Genomic DNA, 21,713 nt, shown 5'->3' with positions numbered 1-21,713 from the left:
CATTCATTGCCCAATCAGCAATGTCCGTTCAAAGACATCTTCCCCTCCCCCTTCTCAACCTTATGCTGTGACGTCGTCTCTTCTGTGGGCCGCCGACGCAGGGCTGGGTTTCCATTTTTGCTGCGAGTTTCGGGGAACAACAATATGGAGCCGGACATGGAGGACAAAACGGTGGAGCTAATGGTGAGTGTTCATCGTCTTTAAATGACAGTGTCCCCTCTCTTTTCTTTAATGAGGATGATCGAACAGTATGACTGGCTAAGAAGAAGTCTGTTGAGAATTGCTAGTTGTGTCATGAAAGATCGACTGAGAAAGGGGAGGAAAAAGGAGGGGTAAGGGAAGAGACAAATGGCTAACTGGTTTGGTTGCGATATAGGGAGGGCCCGTAAGATTTGGATAGCTATCTAGCATGGTTAGCACAGCTAGCTTTCGGGTTTTCGTTAATAAAGTACGTGAGCTTGTCGAAGTTGTCTGTGTAATATGTGTTTTAGATTTTACGTGACAGAGGTTTATGGCTTAGATGTCCGTAGTTTACCTTTGTAAACGCAGCAAAGATAACGTGGGAGGCGCAACGTTAAGGAACTGCGACGTAGCGGTGATTCGAAGATCCCATCGACATACTCAAATATCTGGGACTCACTGCGGTGTCACTGCGCCACTCAGCCTTTCCTTTGGCGAAGGTTAGGATACTTTACCAAAAGATGTTAACTCCAAAGCTTTGCTGTGGTACCACGGGACGACCGATATGATGTCTGAAACATAAAACAGAAGCATTTACGTTAACACTCAAGCACATCCATCAAGATTGTCACAGTGCGTTTCAAGCTGCGTAGAAGGAAGTAGCATACATAGCAAACCGGTGTCACTGATGGCAACAGCTAGCTAGCATGACGCTTACTACATAGTGTGTTTGCCAAAACAACGTTCTTGGTGACACGTATGAAGTTCTACAATACTTGTTTTGTTGGGAAAAACTGGCATATGAAGTTCTCCCACTGCTGAGATGAAAGCGAGAGTGCTAGCTAGCAAACCACTCAATGGCCAACTAGCTAGCTCTCATAGCTTACTGGCTAAGTTAGCTAACTCTACCTGCTGCAGATAGTCAGATTACTATCTTAATTGGTCAGGCATCGAATCAAGTCACTGTCGCAGTTCATGTAGAAGTAAATTCAGCAAGGACTTCATGGTTCTGACTTTAGGAAACGTCAGTCATCAAGCTCGGCTCAACTATTTGGCCAAATGTTACCTTTGAAACTAGTTGTTAGCATATGAATGTTGCTTATTCTTTTGTTCGTTAGTTAAAGTGTTTGACAATCTTAATTTATTTCATTGGCTTAGAATTCTTAACGACCGTACATTCAGAGGTTAAGCTATCACAATTCTTTTTTTACCTAGTGAAAGGCTAGCGGTATGGAAGTACGTATATTATCTGGCCGCGGTTTTACCCCACATAGAATTGTACAGGCGTAATCCTAATAACCTGCATGTTTCTATTGATATAGTAGATTTTTAATAAGTTACCCAAGCTTATACCGTCTGTCTATTTTTAGAAACTGTCATCAATATTGCGATGCAGTCTGTCACACTGCAACAAGTCCTTTAATTGACGACTCTATAATCAGTTTGTCCAGTTTCACACTCGCTGTCCACACAGCCAAAGAATCTGTTAAAGTAGCTCGCACAGCATTGCACTAAATTTTGTCCAAATAATATGATATTTAGTCTGTGGTTTTCTCTCTGTTGCCATGGATACAGAAAAATGGGTAGGAGTGCTTACTCTCTGTTTGACCGCTCAAGCTGGAAAAAGATGACTGCAAGACATGGTGATATTTCAGTGTGGATAAAGACGACTCATATGAAGAATTTGTTTAAGCTGTATGACTGTTCATTTTTGTAAAAGGATTGCCGAACCCTGCTGAAGTGTCTTTCACCTGTTGTGTAGCCCTCTGAAGGGTGTAGAAGTGACACTCCCTGATTGTAGCAGCTGGAGTTACAGCCTGCTTACCCAAACAGCATTCTGTGTCAGTTGTCAGTCTGTATGTGCGCATGGTCTCAGAGCTTAGTTTACCCGTCTTGTCTTCCCAAGTTTGCCTAGTTAAAGCAAACTGTAATCTCTGGAGTTGAATTGTTTCTCCTGAAGTGTTTCACCACTCCCTAAAGCAGCCTCAGGTCCTGATAAGAGTGCTACACAGATGACCCTGCAGCTTACGCTGACCTGTTCATTTTGGCTTGAATTCTGGATGTAAATAGAAATTGAGCGTCATGGCCGTATGGCTTAGTAAAAATGACAGCTGCTGACAGGACACAGGCGGATCTGTCACACACACCCACTACCCAACCCCCAATTATCTCACATACATTGCAATTATGCTTCCTCACAAACAAGTTTGAAAGAATTTATTGTCCTGACTTTGCTTTTGTAATAACCAGTGATGTGAGAGGCTGTTCATCTGAGACTGCATTTTGAGATTGTTGACTGTAAATATCTGAAACAAGCTCTCTGAGTAAATTTTGAGGGAAGCAACGTAGATGCTGACCATTTGTGTAGAACACATTGTCACCTGTCTCATTAATTTTATAAATATATTAATTGGGATAACCTATTTGTCGCTTCAGAACACCTCTGTCATGGACCCTCAGACTGGAGATCTGTCCCCTAAAACGACCACAGTGTTCAAGGTATGTGAACTGAAATGTCATTTAGAAACGTGTCCACAGCTGGACTCTGTAACACGTCACCAGTTTCATTGTACGTTTCCGATGTGACTTAGTCATTGTTGTTTTGTGGAAACGGATTGGAGCAGGGCTTATATTTAGTTGGATTGTTTTAGACTCACAATGTCTCTGACTTGTCTCTTTTCTTAGATCACTAATGGTCCACTAACAGGGTCAAGGAAACGGCCATCAGAGGGAAACTATGAGAAGGAGAAGGATGTGTGTATCCAGCTTTTTGACCAGTGGTCTGAAGCAGACCAGGTGGAGTTTGTGGAGCATTTGATCTCCCGAATGTGCCACTACCAGCATGGCCACATAAACTCTTACCTCAAACCAATGCTCCAAAGGGATTTTATCACAGCACTACCAGGTACACAACACTTATATCCATACAGATAGATGCAGGCTACTGCACAGACATACACACGCTCAACTGAGTCACACAATCAGTTTTTCATTTTAAAACCAGTACCTTTTTGTTTCTAAGGTTTTTTTTGTTTGTTTTGTTTTTGCCCCCTGCCCCCCCCCCCCCCCCCCCCCCAGTCAATTCCTCATCATAATGAGTACTCAGATCACCACAGATTTTGCTGCCAAAATGCAAACTGATTAGATTAGAATACATCATTATTGTCAAGCTGTTCATTAACAAATGCTTTTGACATGAAGTGTACGTCTGAGAATGCTACTTGTAAATAAGGAAATAGAAAAAGAGACCATGAAGTTTAAGAATCAGAACTGATTTGATCTTATGTTTTTTCTGCTTAGACTTTTAAGTTTTGAAAATGTCAAGAATTATTCAGATGGTTTGTAAGAGGCACCAAAAAAGTTGCAGCGGAGTTGCTCATCTCAGTTAAAAACTAAGAATATTCCACTGACGTTGGCAACGACGTTGCTCTGAGGCCTGTAAATTATCTTGCATATCAGAAAGATTACTATCATTTCCTCTAGCAAATCACCAGGAAGTTACCTATCTAATTTTGATAGTAAACATCTTTTCTTATAAATGATACACATTATCAGTGTTGAAGAATGACTTTTCATTCTTCTTAGCTAATACACCGCTGTGTGTCAACACTAGTGCCAAACAGAACAGTTATTTCCTGTTACTTAACGTCTGCACATAAGTCTCCTTTGACTAATAGGGGAAAGCTTTGTATTTTGACCGGCTGTCTCAGAATACACGAGCGTAGCTTTATGCAAGCGTTAATTAACAGTTTTCCCCGCGCATTGTGTCTGCCCTTTCTAGCTCAGGGTCTGGATCACATAGCAGAAAACATCCTCTCGTTCCTGGACGCTCGGTCGCTGTGTTCGGCGGAGCTGGTGTGTAAAGAGTGGCAGCGGGTCATCTCAGAGGGCATGCTGTGGAAGAAGCTCATCGAGCGCATGGTCCGCACCGACCCGCTCTGGAAGGGTCTGTCAGAGAGACATCAGTGGTGAGTGACGGCCAGCGGCCAAACTCTTTCCGAGCGTATGACCAGAAATATATGCCGTAAGGTATGCGGATGTCATGTCACGCAGTGGTTTTTTAATAAAATAGTAATCTGTCTCTCTCCAGGGAAAAGTACCTGTTTAAGAACCGCACTACGGAAGTTCCCCCGAACTCCTACTATCGTTCTCTGTACCCTAAAATTATCCAAGACATAGAGGTGAGTGAGGCACTCCCTGCTCCTACCTTGACCTGTTTATCTCATCTCACTGTCTATTTCCCAGCACAATGTGCTCTTATGGGTTGTCATGTTTGTATTTGTCGTTGCTGTGATCAAATGGCCTCGTGTGCTGTTTTTTTTTTTACAAAAGTAAACATGTTGTGGGGAGATGCAAGCTTACTCATCACAGTTCAAGACATAAACGGAGCAATGCAGACAAAGCATACACGTCCATAGCTGTGTCTTGAAATGTTTGCTATTCATTAGGTGCAGGGGTCAGTATAATAGGAGACATTGGTAGGATATTTCTCACATATATGCCCTTATACAATAAGTTGCAACAGTTTGCAAATGGGCCACAGAGCCATCTTATAGAGTATAGAATGCATACAGCTATCAAGCTTGGGGCGCTCAATGTTTGTATCTGACTGTTTGTGAGTGTGTTCTTTAGAAAGCTTGGGTGTGATGTGTTAAACCCTGATAAGGAAGATCCAGTAAAACATAAGAATCATCTGCTTGTTTTGGAAGCAGATAGGCTAGCAGCACTGGATAGGTTGCCTTTTTTTTTTTTGGGTCACGTGATCCCATTCAAATGAGTCACTCGTAAATGTGCCATCTCTCACACCATCCTGCTCATTTGAATTTCATTTTGGTTTTGCCTCTTGTTCTGACTCTGTTTCTGGTTCTTACGTAATTTGTTTCCTATTGGCTCCAAACAGGGTCGTCCAGTGTTAGATTTACGTCAGAGTTAACGGCTGTTTCCATTTAAAACAACATTTGCTTCGAAGATAAACATATACAATTTTTTTTTTTTTTTGTTAAGTCACAACAATTGCTAGAAAGGAATGGAAAATATTCAGAAATGTTTAGCTGCGTACATCCAAAAGATTTCTCACAATGTCTGCGGTGGAAGATGTAGCCAAACCATCTGAGAAAACAGTGAGCGTGGCCAACAGATACAGTGCCTACATGTGCCTCCCACTCTCTCTCCGTAGACAATCGAGGCCAACTGGAGGTGTGGAAGACACAACCTGCAGAGGATCCAGTGTCGCTCCGAAAACAGTAAAGGTGTCTACTGCCTGCAGTATGACGACGACAAAATCATCAGTGGCCTGCGAGACAATTCGATCAAGGTGTGTACACGTATACGCACGTATACTCACTTATGCCTTTTTTTTTTGTTTGTTTGTTTTTCATAAAAATATCCACAGATGTCCCGAGCGATGCTTGTAATGCAGTTTTGCTTGTAGTCTGCCTCCTACTAAAAAATAAGTAGATGCTTATCTATTTGCGGTTTTGCAGTTCCAGAATAAGACTGTATTGAGTTACGTATGAATTGCTCGTAGACGTGCATTTGACTTCTAAAGCGAGGATCTAAAATGATTACAGTTTGCCATCCGTTTTAAAAGGGACAAAATCGGGGCATGCTCATTAGGGGAGTTTTCTCTTGAGATGTACGTTTGTGTGTGTGTGTGTTTGTGTATTCATGTGTGTGTCTGTGTGTGCACCTTTTCAATTAATTTTGTGTCTCTGGCTGTCCTCAGATCTGGGATAAACAAACTCTAGAGTGTCTGAAGATCCTTACAGGACACACAGGGTCTGTGCTATGTCTGCAGTACGATGAACGAGTCATCGTCACCGGCTCCTCAGACTCCACTGTCAGGTCAGCTCCGGCTTCACTCTCATTGTTTGAACCCACAGATATGCAGAGCCCCGGCACGTTTTTCTTTGGGTCGTCCTTGATGTAAGGAGATTGCCATTATCTGCTGGTAGAACACGTTGAATATGTGTATTCAGCCGTACAAGAACAGCAATACACAACCCTGTACAGAAGATCAGGCACAAATGTCTCTCAGTACTCAGCTGGCAGTTGCTAAATTGCGCGTCTTTGTGGATTGTCACAGGGTGTGGGATGTGAATTCGGGTGAGGTCTTAAACACTCTGATCCATCACAACGAGGCCGTGTTACACCTTCGCTTCTGTAACGGCCTGATGGTCACGTGCTCCAAAGATCGTTCCATCGCCGTTTGGGACATGGCCTCTCCCACCGACATCAGCCTTCGACGCGTTCTGGTGGGCCACCGGGCCGCGGTCAACGTGGTCGACTTTGACGACAAGTACATCGTCTCGGCTTCTGGAGATCGCACCATTAAGGTCAGCTGCTTTAGGAACAAGACTGGAGGCCTCAGAATTCTCTGGGATTTTTTGTTGTTGTTGTTTTTTTTTTAAGTTTGTCATTTTAAAAGTTCTCTTCACCGCAGCAGACGTGAGCATTAGTTGAAAGGGATTCAACGGTCTGATTGCTTCCTGAGTTCTCTTTTACCTCACCTAGTGTTTATCAACAACGCACGCTAAAAGTCCCCTTCACCTCAGCACATGTGAACATTAGTTCAATAAGACTAAACAGTCTGATTTTTCTTTTGCATAGTTTTCACCTTATCAAAAGCTTCCAGCAGAGGGCCACATCAAGCAGAGCCGAGCATTACCGCTCGCTGAACGTAGGATTTTATCCAGACCCCTTATTCTGACAGGGCTCCGCGGCGGGCCAAAGTCTGGTGCGGCCTGTCTCCTCACCTCGGCTGGATCCCGCTCCCACCCTCTGTCTTCCAGACGGTGGATTTGTGGGCAGCCAGGATTCCGGGAACAAAGAGACCCTAGCGAGCCCACCCATCGCCCTGGGAGACAGGCCAAATCATTTCTCATGGAAAAAAAAAAAAAAAAAGAAAGAAAGTCCTGAGCTCTCTCCTGCAGCTCTGTGCTTCAACCCTTTTCAAAACATTCCCCAAATAATTAGGGAAAGCAGTCAGGGGTAGCATGTGAGCGCCGTCGACCTTCTACACACACACATACTTGCTTAAGCGAAGCTCAGAGTTTACCTGTGTGCAGCGAGGGCGGCTTTATTGTTAAAGGACTGGCTTTTAATTAATGTTTTGTCATAGAGATGAGCTGTAAACGTCTGGTATCTGTGTAGGTGTGGAGCACGAGCACTTGCGAGTTTGTGCGCACCCTAAACGGTCACAAGCGCGGAATCGCCTGTCTGCAGTACAGAGACAGGCTGGTAGTCAGCGGCTCCTCTGACAACACCATCAGGTAAGTGTGTGTTGGTGTATCTTATGTTGGTGTATCTGATTTTAAAATAAAAGTAAAACATTCTTTCTGTATTTTTGTCAGTGTGTAAGAGAACTTTTGTGGTTGGACATTCTTCTGGATGTATTATTGTTATTTTTCTTTGTTAAATCTTTCTCTTTATTCTTTTTCTCTCTCCAGGTTGTGGGATATCGAGTGTGGGGCGTGTTTGCGGGTTTTGGAGGGTCACGAAGAACTGGTTCGATGCATTCGGTTCGATAACAAGAGGATCGTCAGCGGAGCCTATGACGGGTGAGGGAGGCTACCGTGACCTTTGTCTTAATCTTGGCGGCCTGCTCATATGCTGATCTGTTTGCCTGTTACCCCGGGACTGTCGGCATGCATAAAAATGCATAATCCCCTTATTCTCTGATCATTAAATGTGGTGTTGGTGACCGCTAATCCCTGTTGTCCTCTCACCATTAAACCCATACTCAGGCTCTCATGACTGCTCCGTCCCATGTCAGACTATGGAACAGCATTGTTATTCTTAATCCTCCCCACCGTTACGCTTAATCCCACACCATCCCCTAGTGTCTCTGTGATAATCTGACGCAAAATCAAATGCTTAATAAAAAAAAAAACACCTTTTCAATTTGGCGAGGGCCAATTTCTTTGTCCCAGTCCATAACCCTTTACACTGTTATGGAATATACACTGGCCAGGGGAGTGATTGTTTAATGTAAGCCACTGATGTTTGCCTTTGCAGTAAAATCAAAGTGTGGGACCTGCAGGCAGCTTTGGACCCGAGAGCGCCGGCTAGCACCCTCTGTCTGCGCACACTGGTGGTGAGTGTCGGTAGCTGAAAAGAGAAGGGGGGGGGGGGGGGGGGAAAGGGGGGGTGGGTGGCCTGTGATGACAGCCAAACCAATGATGAATGGACCTGACACGAAACCATGTCTGTGTGATACAGGAGCACTCCGGACGAGTTTTCCGGCTGCAGTTTGACGAGTTCCAGATCATCAGCAGTTCTCATGACGACACAATCCTCATCTGGGACTTCCTGAACGTGTCGACCAACGGACAGACCGAGGGACGATCGCCGTCGCGCACGTATACGTACATCTCCAGATAGCAGGTACAGCTCTTACACGCATCGCTGTCCAATACAAAAGTTAATACACAAACTCTCTCTGAAGATGAATTTTTACATCTGCTTTCTCAGCAGGGAAGGCCTGATGGACTACAGTGTGTGAGTGCGCGTGCGTGTGCGTATATGTGTGTGCGTGTGTATGTGTGCGCGTCTGGCGACTGTCCTGACGACCGAGTCTCTGTGGTAGTGTGCCAGGATCAGAGGTCGAGGAACGCGAACCCCCTCTCCTCCCCCCCTCGTCCTCCCGTCTCCGTCTCTCTCTCCACTTCAGCCGTCGCCCGCAAGAGTGGACACAAACCTTAAGTCCTCCTCTCGCTCCTTACAGACCTTCCCACGTGTTTTGCCATTTTTTTTTTTTTATTAAGTTGAGGAAGAGATGGGAAGAGGACTGATGGAGATGGGGGGGATCCTCTCTGAAGAGAGACGCCATGGAGAGGAGAATGTAAAGGAGGGGTTAAGCTCGACCCGCCCCGCCCCCCCAGCCCCAACCCCCCTCCCCCCCCCCCACAAATCCAAAATGACAGCTACCCTCGCCCCGCCCCGCCCTTCAGGGCACAAGGACTCTGTATCTATTGATTTTTTTTTCCCCTCCCGTTTTTTGATGGAAGAAGGAAGAAAAAAAAAAGAAAAAAGAATTGGCGGAAGAGTGCAAGCCCAAGTGTGTCACCTCCTCCTCCTCCCCCCCCCCCCCCCCCCCCCCCCCCCCCGAAGAGTGTCCTGCATGAGTGAATGATCGGACAGTAGTGTGCTGGTGAACTCCTGTCTCTGTCTTTCTTACTTACTTTTTTTTTTTTTTTTAATCTTTCTTTTTTTTTTTTTTTTTTTTTTTTTTATTTGGGAAATTGAATCCATTTTACTTTCTTTGTGATATTGTACTAATAATAATTGTAGTTCTCTCCGGACTCCTTTCCCAACATGTCTCCCAGTCCCCTTTCTTATCACTCCTTTCTAGCTTTCTCTCTTTCTTTCCCCTCTCTGTCTTGGTCTCCTTTTGCTGTCTGCTCGTCTAGGTTCCAAATGACCCGTAACTGATCTGAATTTAGTTGTAAACAGAATTGTCTTGTCTAAAAAATGGTGTTGTATATTGAAATGATTTTTTAAAGAAAAAAAAAACATTATTATTAATAAGAATAAAGTACTTGACTGTGAAGGAGTGTTAACAAGCTTGCACAAGCAAACTGTGTGCGAGTACGTGTTTTGTATGCATGAGGAAAGAGCCGGAACAGCCACGAAGATGGGGTGTTTTAGTCATCAGTCTCCACGAAAACAGGACCATTAGAATGTGTGGCTGCATATCAGAACAAGTCATGTTTTACAATTCAGCAGTCATCACGCAAACCGTTCGAACACAGACTTGGATAATCCAGGAAAGAAACCATACAAATGCGTTCATTATTATTCTTCGTGTGGAATATCCCAAAATAATCAAGATATGTGCTGGTTAAGACTCTAAATGCAGTTCTTTAAAAAAATGGAATAAGTATGAATGGAATGAAAACATAAACAGACTCAGATTACTTATTGTCTTGGACATGACTAAACTGGTGAGTGTGAGACAGAGACAGAGGAGAATTGGTAACAATATAGACTAAATTAAACTGGTGAGTGTGAGACAGAGAGAGAGAGGAGAATTGGTAACAATATAGACTATTAAACTGGTGAGTATGAGACAGAGGAGAATTGGTAAGAATATAGACTATATTAAACTGGTGAGTATGAGACAGACAGAGGAGAATTGGTAAGAATATAGACTATATTAAACTGGTGAGTATGAGACAGACAGAGGAGAATTGGTAAGAATATAGACTATATTAAACTGGTGAGTATGAGACAGACAGAGGAGAATTGGTAAGAATATAGACTATATGAAACTGGTGAGTATGAGACAGACAGAGGAGAATTGGTAAGAATATAGACTATATTAAAAGGGAGGATCAAAGGCAGTCTACAGACATAGCACTGGTGCCCCAGAAGGGTGATCAGGAGTGTAACAGCAGACTGGAACTCAAACTGACCTAATAACATATTTTAACATATTTTCTCTCTCTCGCTCTCTCTCTCTCTGTGATTCATACAAAATCTAACATTGATTATGCCTTTCGTTCCATTGTACCACTACTATTAGCATTTGAAATTTGCAAACTTCCAGAAACATAGGATGTATTTCTGTAGGCAGTCACATTTAGAATACAATTACGGAAAGTCATCTGTTGGATTTGTTGGTAATAATGAACTTTTTTTTTTCCTCTTAACATTAGCACAATGGGTGTGTTAAGGTTTTTATGAAACTAAGCTTTGGTTCCAGTTTGTGAGGTAAGGGCATGGAGTTACTTCTAAGAGTCCGGAGAGGAACTGGGGGGGAACACAGCCAAAGGAACTGGACTGTCTGGGGAACCTGTGCAGTTTAATCAGGTGGTTATAATAGCTCACCTAAAATTAACTCGAGGAAACAGGCAAGACAGGCTTGAGGAATGTCCATGTTAAATGGATGTTGTTTATGGTTTGGATAGACTTTACTGTAAGATTAGGTAACCATTTCGCCATGGTGATGGGTATGTTATTTTACATCACTAGCGCATTTTAGGAGACTGACATTACCGTGGAGTCAGGGAATGTCTGATGGACACTTTCTCCTTAAGGCCAGCAGGTGGAGATAAAAAGAGCTTTGCAATTTTGAAAACTGTTCCATGAAAAAAACAAGCAAACAAACTCTTCAATAACAGGCAATTACGATTCTGTTCATTTGTTAAATAAATAACCTTTAATAACAACATTAGCTGTATTAAAATATTTGATCTCTTTGCTTTTAGTTTCCTCTAGTTTCTTAACAACAGTATAGCAGCATTTTACATTTTTGTTTAAATGCAGGAAACCGAGATTCCTTGTCTAATGAAATAATAGTAAGAATAATAACAAATATTAATGTAATCCACAGAGACCAGAGATGGAGTTAAGAGTTCAGTACTGGATATTCTTTTTTCCAGCGGTCATTTTACCAATGTATGTGCTCTCACCGAGATGATATGTAGGTAGTGTGTGTGTTTTCTTTGTTTGTTTGTTTGTGTGTTTGCTTTTCCCCTTAATATTCCAGGGGGTGCTCCGGAAAGTGGGTTTAGTGAAAACTCTGAGTTAGTTCACTCAGAGTCAGTACTAAACCTCCTAATAGAAGAGCCCCTAAGGGTTTGTTCTGCCAGGAGAATGAAGGCACAGAGCTCTTCTATTAGGAGGTTTAGTACTGACTCTGAGTGAACTAACTCTGAGTTTTCACTAAACCTGCTTTCTGGAACACCCCCCCAGCTCATTAGTCTTTGGTATTTGGGTGGTTTATAGCAGCGTTTCCAAACACATGCACCTGGACATCCACGGCCCTACATATTCAGGCCTCTCCCTGCTCCAGCTCGCCTACTAATCAGCACATGAGATGGATCAGGTGTTTTAGAGCAGGTAGAGATTTGAAATGGGCAGCACTGGAGCCCCCCGGAGCATGGACTGGAAAAGCGTCAGTTTACAGCACTGAAATACATATTCCAGTGGTCTTTTAATATAAAAGTATTACCAATCTGCTAGCAGTTATTTATCTGCAGTTTGTCCTGGAATGTTGTTGTCCCTAGCTGATATAATGATGTGGGATTCCAACAAGTGTTTCATTTGAAACACTTTGGGTCAGTCTTCTGGTTTGGAGCCTTCCAAGAACAAGTCCATTTTTTGGTTTCCGAGCAAGGGTATGATGTTAGAAATGGTCTTTCCACCAGTCTTTGGTATGAGTGAAGTCTGTTATGATAAATGTGGCTTCGGCAGTCTTTGGCTGTTTTCTGATCGATGATGTCTACATTTATAAATGTAGACAACGGTTAAAAACAGGGTAATGAACTCACGCTAAATCATCTTGACATCATCCATCTGAAGAGCAGTCAGAGCGCACTCTGTTTCTTAGCCAAGAAAGACTGCATGTCGTTTTCTAAAAGTCACTTTAGTCTACTAAATCATTTGTGCTTTACCATTATTCAGAAGGGGTTGTAGTTCCATGCACTCTCTTGCTAATAGTGGTGAACTGGCAGACTGGAAGGGTGGGTTGTTCTCCGGGGGGGAAACGCTTCATAAAATGAACATCTCGCTGGTTGGGTAAAGTTTGTGGCCCTCGACGTGGACGGCCCCTCTTGGTGAAACCAATGTACCATCCAACATAACGAGCTGACATCCATGCTGTGTAATGATTTTCTAGAACTATCTCTATGAAAACACAGTCTGCATTGCCATTTTTAGCTCTCTGGAAGAGAAACATGAAAACAAAAATGAGTACTTCAATCAGGAAATATTACAGATTAAATTCTAATTCACTCATTGGACATAACTAGAAAAACCTTATGATGGGACTCAAAAGATATTGCTAAGTAAAGAAAGTTCTCATTTCTTATTTTATTTGGGGGTAAGGAATGGTAACATCGTTTAGGAGTTTCAGCATCTGGCTCAAATCAGTTTCACCATCAATTTTGTGGTTATTTTAACAGAATTACATACATATATTTGCATACACTAGGGCTACATGGATTCTTTCAGCTTTGGAACAGTTGACTGCTAGAAAAAATGATGGCTTGGTATTACATCGTGTTTGGATGTGGCTTGGCTGAAAGAGTAGTTGGGGTTAGGCTTCGTGTCAAGGTAACTAACCTTCCCCACAAGCTTGCCTCTTCGATTCATACACAAATAGAAGTTGGTCTCTTTCCCACGGATTCTCACCTGACTCCCAAAGGTGTCAGCCTCCACAACAAGCTGGGCTTGTGAAGAGACAGATAGATTAGATTCAGAGGTGGACAAATCATCAACTACAGCATGCCGTAAGACATCCTTTGATTTATGTGACCGTCTTGTACATTGGTTGTTGGGCATTAGTCAGTTACCTTTTGAGCTATTTGAATTTAAAAATTTCTATCTTGTTCTCTCTTTCTTTCTCTCTCACTCCTGTATTCTCCTCTCTCTCAACATCCCCATCAATAATAAAAGTGAAGTGAGGCTGTGAGAAAAAAGGTTGGTTATAATTTGTATGACCCTGCAAAACACAGAGGTCAAACTAGATCAATAACACTCTCATTGTTTCACTCTGTCTCTCTCTGTCTCTCTGTCTCTCTCTCTCTCTCTCTCTCTCTCTCTCTCTCTCTCTCTCTCTCTCCCTCTCTCTCTCTCTCTCTCTCTCTCTCTGTCCAACTCATCCCTTCTGTCTGAAAGATGAAAGACAAAGCAAGCAGGGCAAATGTAAAAAATTGATCGACTGATCAATGGAAGGATTGTCTGACATGCAACAACCTTGCACATGCCCTGTTTCATTGTCTTTCCCTCTCTCATTCTGTAGTGTATATACAGGCAAAGACAAAGTACAGAGGCAGTTAGTGTAGTATTCTGATTATGTTTTTTTTTTCTCTCAGAAACACACATGTTTGTCGAAGGAATATTTTAATTAGGGAACCCATGTTTGGTGAGAAATAGTATTTGTGTATGTGTATATGAACATGAATATTCTTCCTTTTCTTACCAAATTTGTCTCCATCTTCTCCTCTTGCACTAATTTTCCTTCCCAGTATCTGTACATGTTTCCCGCTGGTCCTACTATAAAGCTGATACACTCTGTGATGCTTCCTACTCATGGCGTCTCTAACACGTGTCTGATTCTCCACGTGCACGCCAAAATTCACACCATCCACCGCTAGCACCTGCAATGCCACAAACAAACAGTCTAAGGAGTCAGGCAGTCTCCAAGAATAATTTTTTTTCTTATAAAATATGTCATTACTGTTGTAATACTCAGTGGTACATGTGAACATAATTATTTTTGATATACATTTACCTGCAGAGGGCTGCATACCAGCAGTAAAGCCTGGACAAATCTGACAACAGATAAACAGAGAACGATGGAGTTTTCATTGAATTGTGTCTAATGACTTTATGTGTGTGTGTGTGTGTGTGTATATATATATATATATATATATATATATATATATATATATATATATTTTTTTTTTTTTTTTTTTAAGCTGCTGTGTAGCTTTTTAACTCTTTGAACGTCATGCTCTTCATCTAGAACTGCTTTGCTGGACAGAGTAAATGTCAAAAATTTTCCAACATTATCCAATTTCAATTCACTGCTTCTCCGACCAACTTTATGTAATTATCCATCCTTATGCAAGGTGCACTGTTCAGTAGAAAAAAAAAGGACTCTGGGCTTTATGAAGCGTTTGAGATTCTGCTCGTGTGCAACAGATGCAAAAACGCTGAGGAATTTACACATTCTATGTCACGGTGGATAGTAAACGGGACAGGATGGAATGCACTTCATAGAAAACGATAAGCTGTCTGACAGTGCGAACTGTTTGGTTAACTCGGTCGAATACAGATCAGACAACCGCACAAGCATAACATATTTTACTAAACCACCAAGGCCCACGTCATATAGTCCACGTTATTTGGCTTGGGGAAAATATCACCTGCTTGTCTTAATATGGGCCTAACCAGTACAAAGCAAACCAGAAGCACTCGTGTTAACTTCTGCAGTGCCATGAATGTATTCTTATTTGATTTAATTATGAAATAAATATGCTGTGAGCTAAAGCAGAGTAGAACGTGTCGTATCCATACATTATTTAATAGCAACACTGAACTCAGGTCTAACATAAGATCTGCAAATACGCGAAACACGTGAAAATATTCGTGTAGACTTCCACTTACAGTATGACAAGTGCTGAGGGGATGAACCGCATCGCTCGCGCGCCACAAAGGCTCCTCACAGCTAACCTGATCAGGAAAGTGGTGCACCGAAAGTAAGATATTGGCGCCTGTTTGAAAACCTCCCAAAAATCGGAGCAAGCAACCGACAGAGACCCCGGCGAGCATCTGAGCAGCGATTTACTCAAGAAGACACTTAAACGGCAAGTTCCTTGACTGTAGTTCATGGGCAAACGTTTTCTCAGAGGTGTCTAATCCAATCGTACTCATCCATCCTACCGGCAGCGGCAGGTGAAAACACAACCTCTGCAACCCTTTTGAGTTGTTCTTCTGGAGGCAACAACTTCTCGATCCACATCATAGCAGTAATGTATAAGAAAACGGTCGAGTTTGACGACTTCAGTCACTCAAGACAACGAAGTGTGATTATTAAGACAATCACCGTCCAGGATATCAGCTTGATGGAAAGATTTCTTTAAGCCGTCTTTCTGTCTCTGTTAGAGGACTTCTTCTTTCTCTGAATAAGTGTGCTTGATAAATTTTCAACTTTCTGCACTCTTTTGTTTCGTTCAACTGGCTCAACTGTGGGAACGGTCTGCCTGCCCTCGCCACAGAACAGTGCGTCTGCTGAATAGAGGAAGCGTTGCTGAAGTGGAACGATGAGGGGCGGGGTGGGCGCAGCTGGGACGGCATGGAGAGATGATCCCCGCAATGCAAGTTCACATATTACCAAGGTGGGGCGGTGCACCAAGCACCAGCTCCAAACAGTGATCCTTACTAAACGATTTTGTATTTTACTCGAGCCTGTCAGTACTACACAACACTAAAACGATCAGGGTGTTAATAGGGTTAGTGTACCCTCACCTAAGCGCCCCCTGAACCCAAACCAAGACATTTGCTTATTATCTTATCTGTGCACTTGACTAACGGTTATGCGGATGGCTGATATATTAAGCCACTCTAAATACTGTTTGGGCAATGCACAAAAAAGTTATTCATTAGTCAGAACGTTTAAATTAGACAGAACTGAAGAACTACGAACGCAGAAAATGATTCTGCACCATGTGGAAATGGGGAAGAGAGCGTGACAGAGGTATGTAAGTAATATTCCAAAATGAACATTTCTCAGTGATTTCAGCAACACCGCCCGTTCCTACCTCCTCTGACCGCGACAGAACCGCAGACACCCGGTCAGCCAGCAAGCGCCTGCTCCGCGGCTCAACACCCCCCTCTCCCCCCAACCCCCACCCCTCTCTCTCTCTCGCTCCATCAACCCCGTAAAACTCAGTCTATTAAGAAGGCTTAGTAAATGCAGCGCGTCTGTGCGTATGCGAATGCAAAAGGAAGAGTGGGTCATTCCATCTGTTATCACACAGAAAAAGTGAATTTGCGGATCCACTATCTCGGATTGTTTGCAAACGATTGTACACTTAGAGATAAACCTTTCTGTAACAGTATTTGCAAAATAGAATTGGATTTGTGTAATACAAAGTTAATTTACCTCACATATGAGTCACAAAATGTTCAACAAAAATTGTTTTCAAGATCCACTCTGTTACAAACTCCTCGGTGACAACGAGTGGGGCACACGGAATAAGAATATATATCAAGTCGTTTAATTTTTCGCAAATGAAACTGTATTTTTACAGGATTGCTGGTAGTATAGCAATCGTTTAGGACCAACCTGAAATAGCGTATGAACTGAAATGGAATTACCCGATAGTCTACAATGTTTTTAAACATAATTGTGTATTTGGTTATGATTTCCTAGAATTCTGCACTGCAGGCCTCACTGAGAAATCTCAGTAAGGAATCAGACAGCACAAAGCCTACAGATGTGTTGTGCATTTGGTATTCTCAAAGTTTTTGCAGAAAAGACAGTATGTATTTTAAATGATTCATGAACATCACATGGTGCTCAGATGCTGTGGCCTACTACAAAAATAACAGAATAATTTCAGTGTTAACAGGGCTTTGATAACAAGTTCATTGTATGTTTTCTTTTACCTGGGATCCATAACAGTAATACGATATCTTTTACACTGTTCCCCAAGGCAACATCCACCAACAAACATAACATAGAGCATGCAGGATGGAGACCACATTGCATATCAAATATGCTACTCTCTCTCTCCCTCTCTCTCTCTCTCTCTCTCTCTCTCTCTCTCTTTCACTCACTCCTGCACTACTGGATCAAATTAAGAGATGTGTAAGTGTTCACTGTTCTGAGAGACTGATGACCTAAACAGGTTCCATATGAAGCATTTTGAACCTGACTGAACTGATTCTCAAGTCTGGCACCAGAAACCTGCTAACTGTCTACTCTCATTCCCCCTTCTTACTGAATTGCTTGACAGTTTTCTACGATTCTGTAATTGTAGAGATTGTTAAATGGGACAAAAGGTTATTCAGTCTTTTTCTCAAGCAATTCTCTCTTCTCCTTTTCTGTATGCTTCTTACTGCGTCCCCTCAGGTGGTCTCTGAAATATGAGAGAGAGAAAGAGCGAGAGAGAGAGACAGACAGACAGGCAGGCAGGCAGGCAGGCAGACAAAGATCACATTGCTTATGCATTTGATATTTGATTGTCCAGTTACATTCTGCTGTTAAGTCACGTATATGCTTAATATTCATCAATACACACTAAACAATATTTTCAGTGTCTACATATGTATCATAACACCAGAGTCCTATTATTTTTACAGGTATTTAGTTCCCTTGCTTAAAACAATTTCTCTCTTATTTACTGTAGCCAGTTGAATAGCTATTTGTATCTGAATGGAGCCAGTATCTCCTTCCCGTCTACCCTGTACATTTGTTTTATGTAATCCTTTTTTCAATCTTACCCGTAAGCAGTCTCAGACAAAATATGTTTTCTCCTTCCTGGTCTATTAGTCTTTGTCTGCCTTTTTAAAAAAATTCTCTCTCTTTCTTCCTTCTGACTCCTCTTGGCTCTTTCCAGACTATGAAAACATTTCAGACACCTAATGTAAGATAGGTCTGTGCCACAACAAAGGGTTCAGCTTTGAGTTTGAGTAAACACATTCTCTCCTTTTTTTTTTTTTTTTTTCTCCCTCTGTCTGTCCCCCACTCCCATTTTCCCCTTTCTGTGTTATTTCACTCTTGGCACAGGGAGAAATATGTGCACTTGTTATGCCTTTTCCATGGTAGCCGGTCCTCTGGAATACATTAGCAAAGTTAAAAGCACGAGTTTGGGAAGTAGCGGAGAACTAAACTTGCTTGAGGAAAATGGGCGTAATAAAACACGACTGAGGAAAGAACTGACTGACTAAAGGGTACAAGGGAAGAGTAAATGTAGGAATGAGGGCTAAGAAGAGGAAGTGAGCAGCTGAATAATGGATGGAAAAGGGATCACAGGGAGAGGGTGGAGGCAAAGGTTTAGAAGATCAAGTGCAGACGTGCACATCATTGTAGGTGTTAGCAGCACAGAATGTCTTCAAAGTTGTGTAACGCTCCTCTTAAGGGTATTAAGTTGAGGTATTACATCATAAACCTTAGGCATATGTCATGTATTTCGTATCACATGACAATAACCGTGATCTCACGATCATATCGGATTGCGATATTTTCATATTTCACCCAGATCCCTTTTGTTTAATCTTCATGCGTGACTCCATGCTGGTCTCTACTCCACGTAGAAGTGGACATTCCCGATAGCCTTATAGTCCATAAACAGAGTTAAATACCAGCGATGGTCTTCATTCCAGGAATTTGGCCTTCGCAGAAACCATTGTTCTTCGTGATATGTACGTTGCTCAGGTTATAGATATTCTAAAATACGATTGGTACGCTCGTATTAGCGCACACACACCGTATTCATCTCTGTCGTACCCTGCCACTCAAACCATATTTAAGTCTGAACCTCGTGCTCTTATACTCGGACACACCCTTGCGCTACATTTGTGATTTATAACATCATGTGCTGTCAACACTCTCACCACCCTACTGGCCCCTTTCTCCCCCTCTCCCTCATGTGTGCTGACTGGGTTAAAACCACAGGTCTCCTCTTGCTGTTGGCAGGAGCATATTACCACAGCCACTGAATTCAAAGTACATAAATGGACATTCTCTGTTTTTTTTTTTTTCCCTTCAGAAAGTAGCTTACGTGTTTGAGACTAGATGGATACCACCTTCCCTTTTGGAACAATGTACAGGCTTGTAAAGGAAGAGGATCTTGTCTGTTTCATTGACACATAGTTATATACCAGACTTGGAAGTGTGCTGAATCTGTTGCATCGAGTGATTCCTTTGTGTTTGACTTGGTGTACCAAACATTTTGATCCAACTAGCACTAGTGAATACCCTTTTATGGACGCAGTAAGCACATTACTAACTTGTTACATTTGAACTTCTATAATAAGGCCAATATTTTACAGTTAAGTACTGTGAGCATCGTGTCATGGTATGTGTATCTACGGTACATAAAATAGCACATACCATCTATGTTAACTGTGCTTGCATATGGTTATAGATACAAAAGAAACTATTCTGCCATATGTAGTTAGATATTGTGAAAACCTATGACTTAAACTAAAGCAGGGTAGCTTCTTTGTGCTACAGAAAGAAAAGTTCAGCATTCAGACTAAGCTATCCACATAGACTGTTTGAGGTCCTTAACTTGGTCAAACATACAGGCCAGCTGTCAGTCAACTTTTCTTTTTCCACTCAAGGAATATTTAAAACATTCATGTTAGAGAATGAATGTTTGGCCATTGTATTGTTTAACTGATTTGGACTGCATTACGAGACTGCATATTCCTGAGAGAACATGAGCTGAAGTCATATATGGTGCGGAAAGAGGTCACGCTAAGCAAAGCAGCAAATAGCACAGTATGAGAACATTGAATTCTGACTAAGGGGTATGAGGAGTCCGGACCCTAGTGATTTTGATTTAGCACAGAGAGAGAGAGAGAGAGAGAGAGAGAGAGAGCAAAGAACAAAATCTTGTCATTTATCAATGTCACATCTGGAACTGTGTGTAATGTGGGAAAACAAGCAGAGAAAAAAAAAAAGTAAGTTACATGGAAAATTACAACCACACTTTCTTTTGACATGCATGCCCCCATTGATTTAAATAATCAAACACAGAATGTGCTGATGTCCATTGGCACCCAGTCATTCTAACATATGTTACTGCAACATAGCCACCTGGAGTCAAAAACTAAAGCTGTGTGTGCAGTATGAGAGATTTACTGTTTTGTCTGAAGACGCTTTCAAGTTTGCACATATGCTTTTTAATAAAGGATAGCTATCTGTGAGTGCTTTAGTGTGAAGGTGTAGATAAGAATGTTTTGCATGTTTTAGGACCCGAGATGTTATACACTGAGCAGATGTTTCAGACAGGATCACCTTGTTTAACCCTGAAAACACAGATACTGTACACGCACACATGACGCACACACACACACACACACACACTCCATGAACCCTGTCAAGGTCACATTTGATGTACCACCATACATCTGTCCTCCCTTTGTTTTGTTCTGTGGGCTATAAAAAACAAAAAAAAAAAAACACGAGGTAGAGTTTTGATACCATGGCAATATCTTTTATTTACTCAGCGAATATATTTGACCACGACCCACAGTGCTCTTGGCATAAGTCTCTGTTAGGACTGTGCATAGCACAGGTGTTATAAATACTTCATATCCCTGATATTGAAAAACTGACCGAAACGAACGGTGACCCATCCAATGTAAACAACGATCATACACTACAGTTATTTTTGACTGCGGTGGCCAAGAATTTTAAGCTCCAAATTTGAAATTGCTTAATTTCGACTTGCTCCTCTGATTCAGGTGCAGTAATGGGCACGGTGTCTGTGTAAACAGCACCGAGTAACAATGACCACTTAAACATCCATACATATACGAGTAACAATGACTACTTAAACATCCATACATATACGAGTAACAATGACTACTTAAACATCCATACATATACGAGTAACAATGACTACTTAAACATCCATACATATATGAGGAGACAGCTTGCCACTGGGATGTTGGCAGAGGTGCACTGAACCTGTTCTGGTGGATCTTGGTTGCTCAATGGCCTATTAAGACTCTTTATGTTGGTGTTTCTACATCATTACATCATTAAAAAGGTGTGGGTATTCTTCCTTTCTTTTGATTTAATAACATATTCAAATGAAACCACTGTTTTGATGTTCATGAACCCTGAACTTCTGAACATTATTACAGATGTTAAAACTGTGTGAAACAGTTGTAACAGTTGTAGCAACTAATGTGGAATATTCTAGTAAACTAAAGCGAACGAGAAAAGACCATTGAAATTTTCTATTATGTAATGTTAAAGAACCTCACAATAAAGCAAGGCTGTATTTTGAAAAGAGGTTCATCCCTTTTAACACATCAACAATTTGTTGGTATTTTGAATT

General features: G+C 41.9%; 2 protein-coding genes across 3 annotated transcripts; one reads left to right on the top strand and one right to left on the bottom strand.

The window, feature by feature from the left end:
• Positions 1 to 77: 77 nt before the first annotated feature.
• Positions 78 to 9,045, top strand: fbxw11b (F-box and WD repeat domain containing 11b). Of its 2 annotated transcripts, none has more exons than XM_030792441.1 (13): positions 78 to 183; positions 2,617 to 2,679; positions 2,866 to 3,085; positions 3,962 to 4,148; positions 4,271 to 4,361; positions 5,357 to 5,494; positions 5,906 to 6,024; positions 6,266 to 6,515; positions 7,333 to 7,451; positions 7,629 to 7,739; positions 8,197 to 8,275; positions 8,401 to 8,565; positions 8,656 to 9,045. In XM_030792441.1, exons 1-12 carry the CDS (start codon positions 145 to 147, stop codon positions 8,560 to 8,562), a joined length of 1,578 nt encoding a protein of 525 aa, XP_030648301.1. In that variant the 5' UTR covers positions 78 to 144; the 3' UTR covers positions 8,563 to 8,565; positions 8,656 to 9,045. The 2 variants fall into 2 exon arrangements, with proteins under 2 accessions (XP_030648301.1, XP_030648300.1); XM_030792440.1 differs by having other exon boundaries at positions 8,653 to 9,045.
• A 3,535-nt stretch (positions 9,046 to 12,580) lies between these two features.
• Positions 12,581 to 15,652, bottom strand: LOC115828220 (fibroblast growth factor 18-like). The gene is made up of 5 exons (XM_030792177.1): positions 15,561 to 15,652; positions 14,420 to 14,459; positions 14,108 to 14,285; positions 13,249 to 13,355; positions 12,581 to 12,847 (listed from the first exon to the last, which is right to left on the bottom strand). Exons 1-5 carry the CDS (start codon positions 15,650 to 15,652, stop codon positions 12,581 to 12,583), a joined length of 684 nt encoding a protein of 227 aa, XP_030648037.1.
• Positions 15,653 to 21,713: the final 6,061 nt, after the last annotated feature.

Source organism: Chanos chanos, chromosome 15 (genome assembly GCF_902362185.1).
Source record: "Chanos chanos chromosome 15, fChaCha1.1, whole genome shotgun sequence".
In the NCBI taxonomy this organism is placed as follows: Eukaryota; Metazoa; Chordata; class Actinopteri; order Gonorynchiformes; family Chanidae; genus Chanos; species Chanos chanos.
This window is presented reverse-complemented; position numbering and strand designations above follow the sequence as displayed.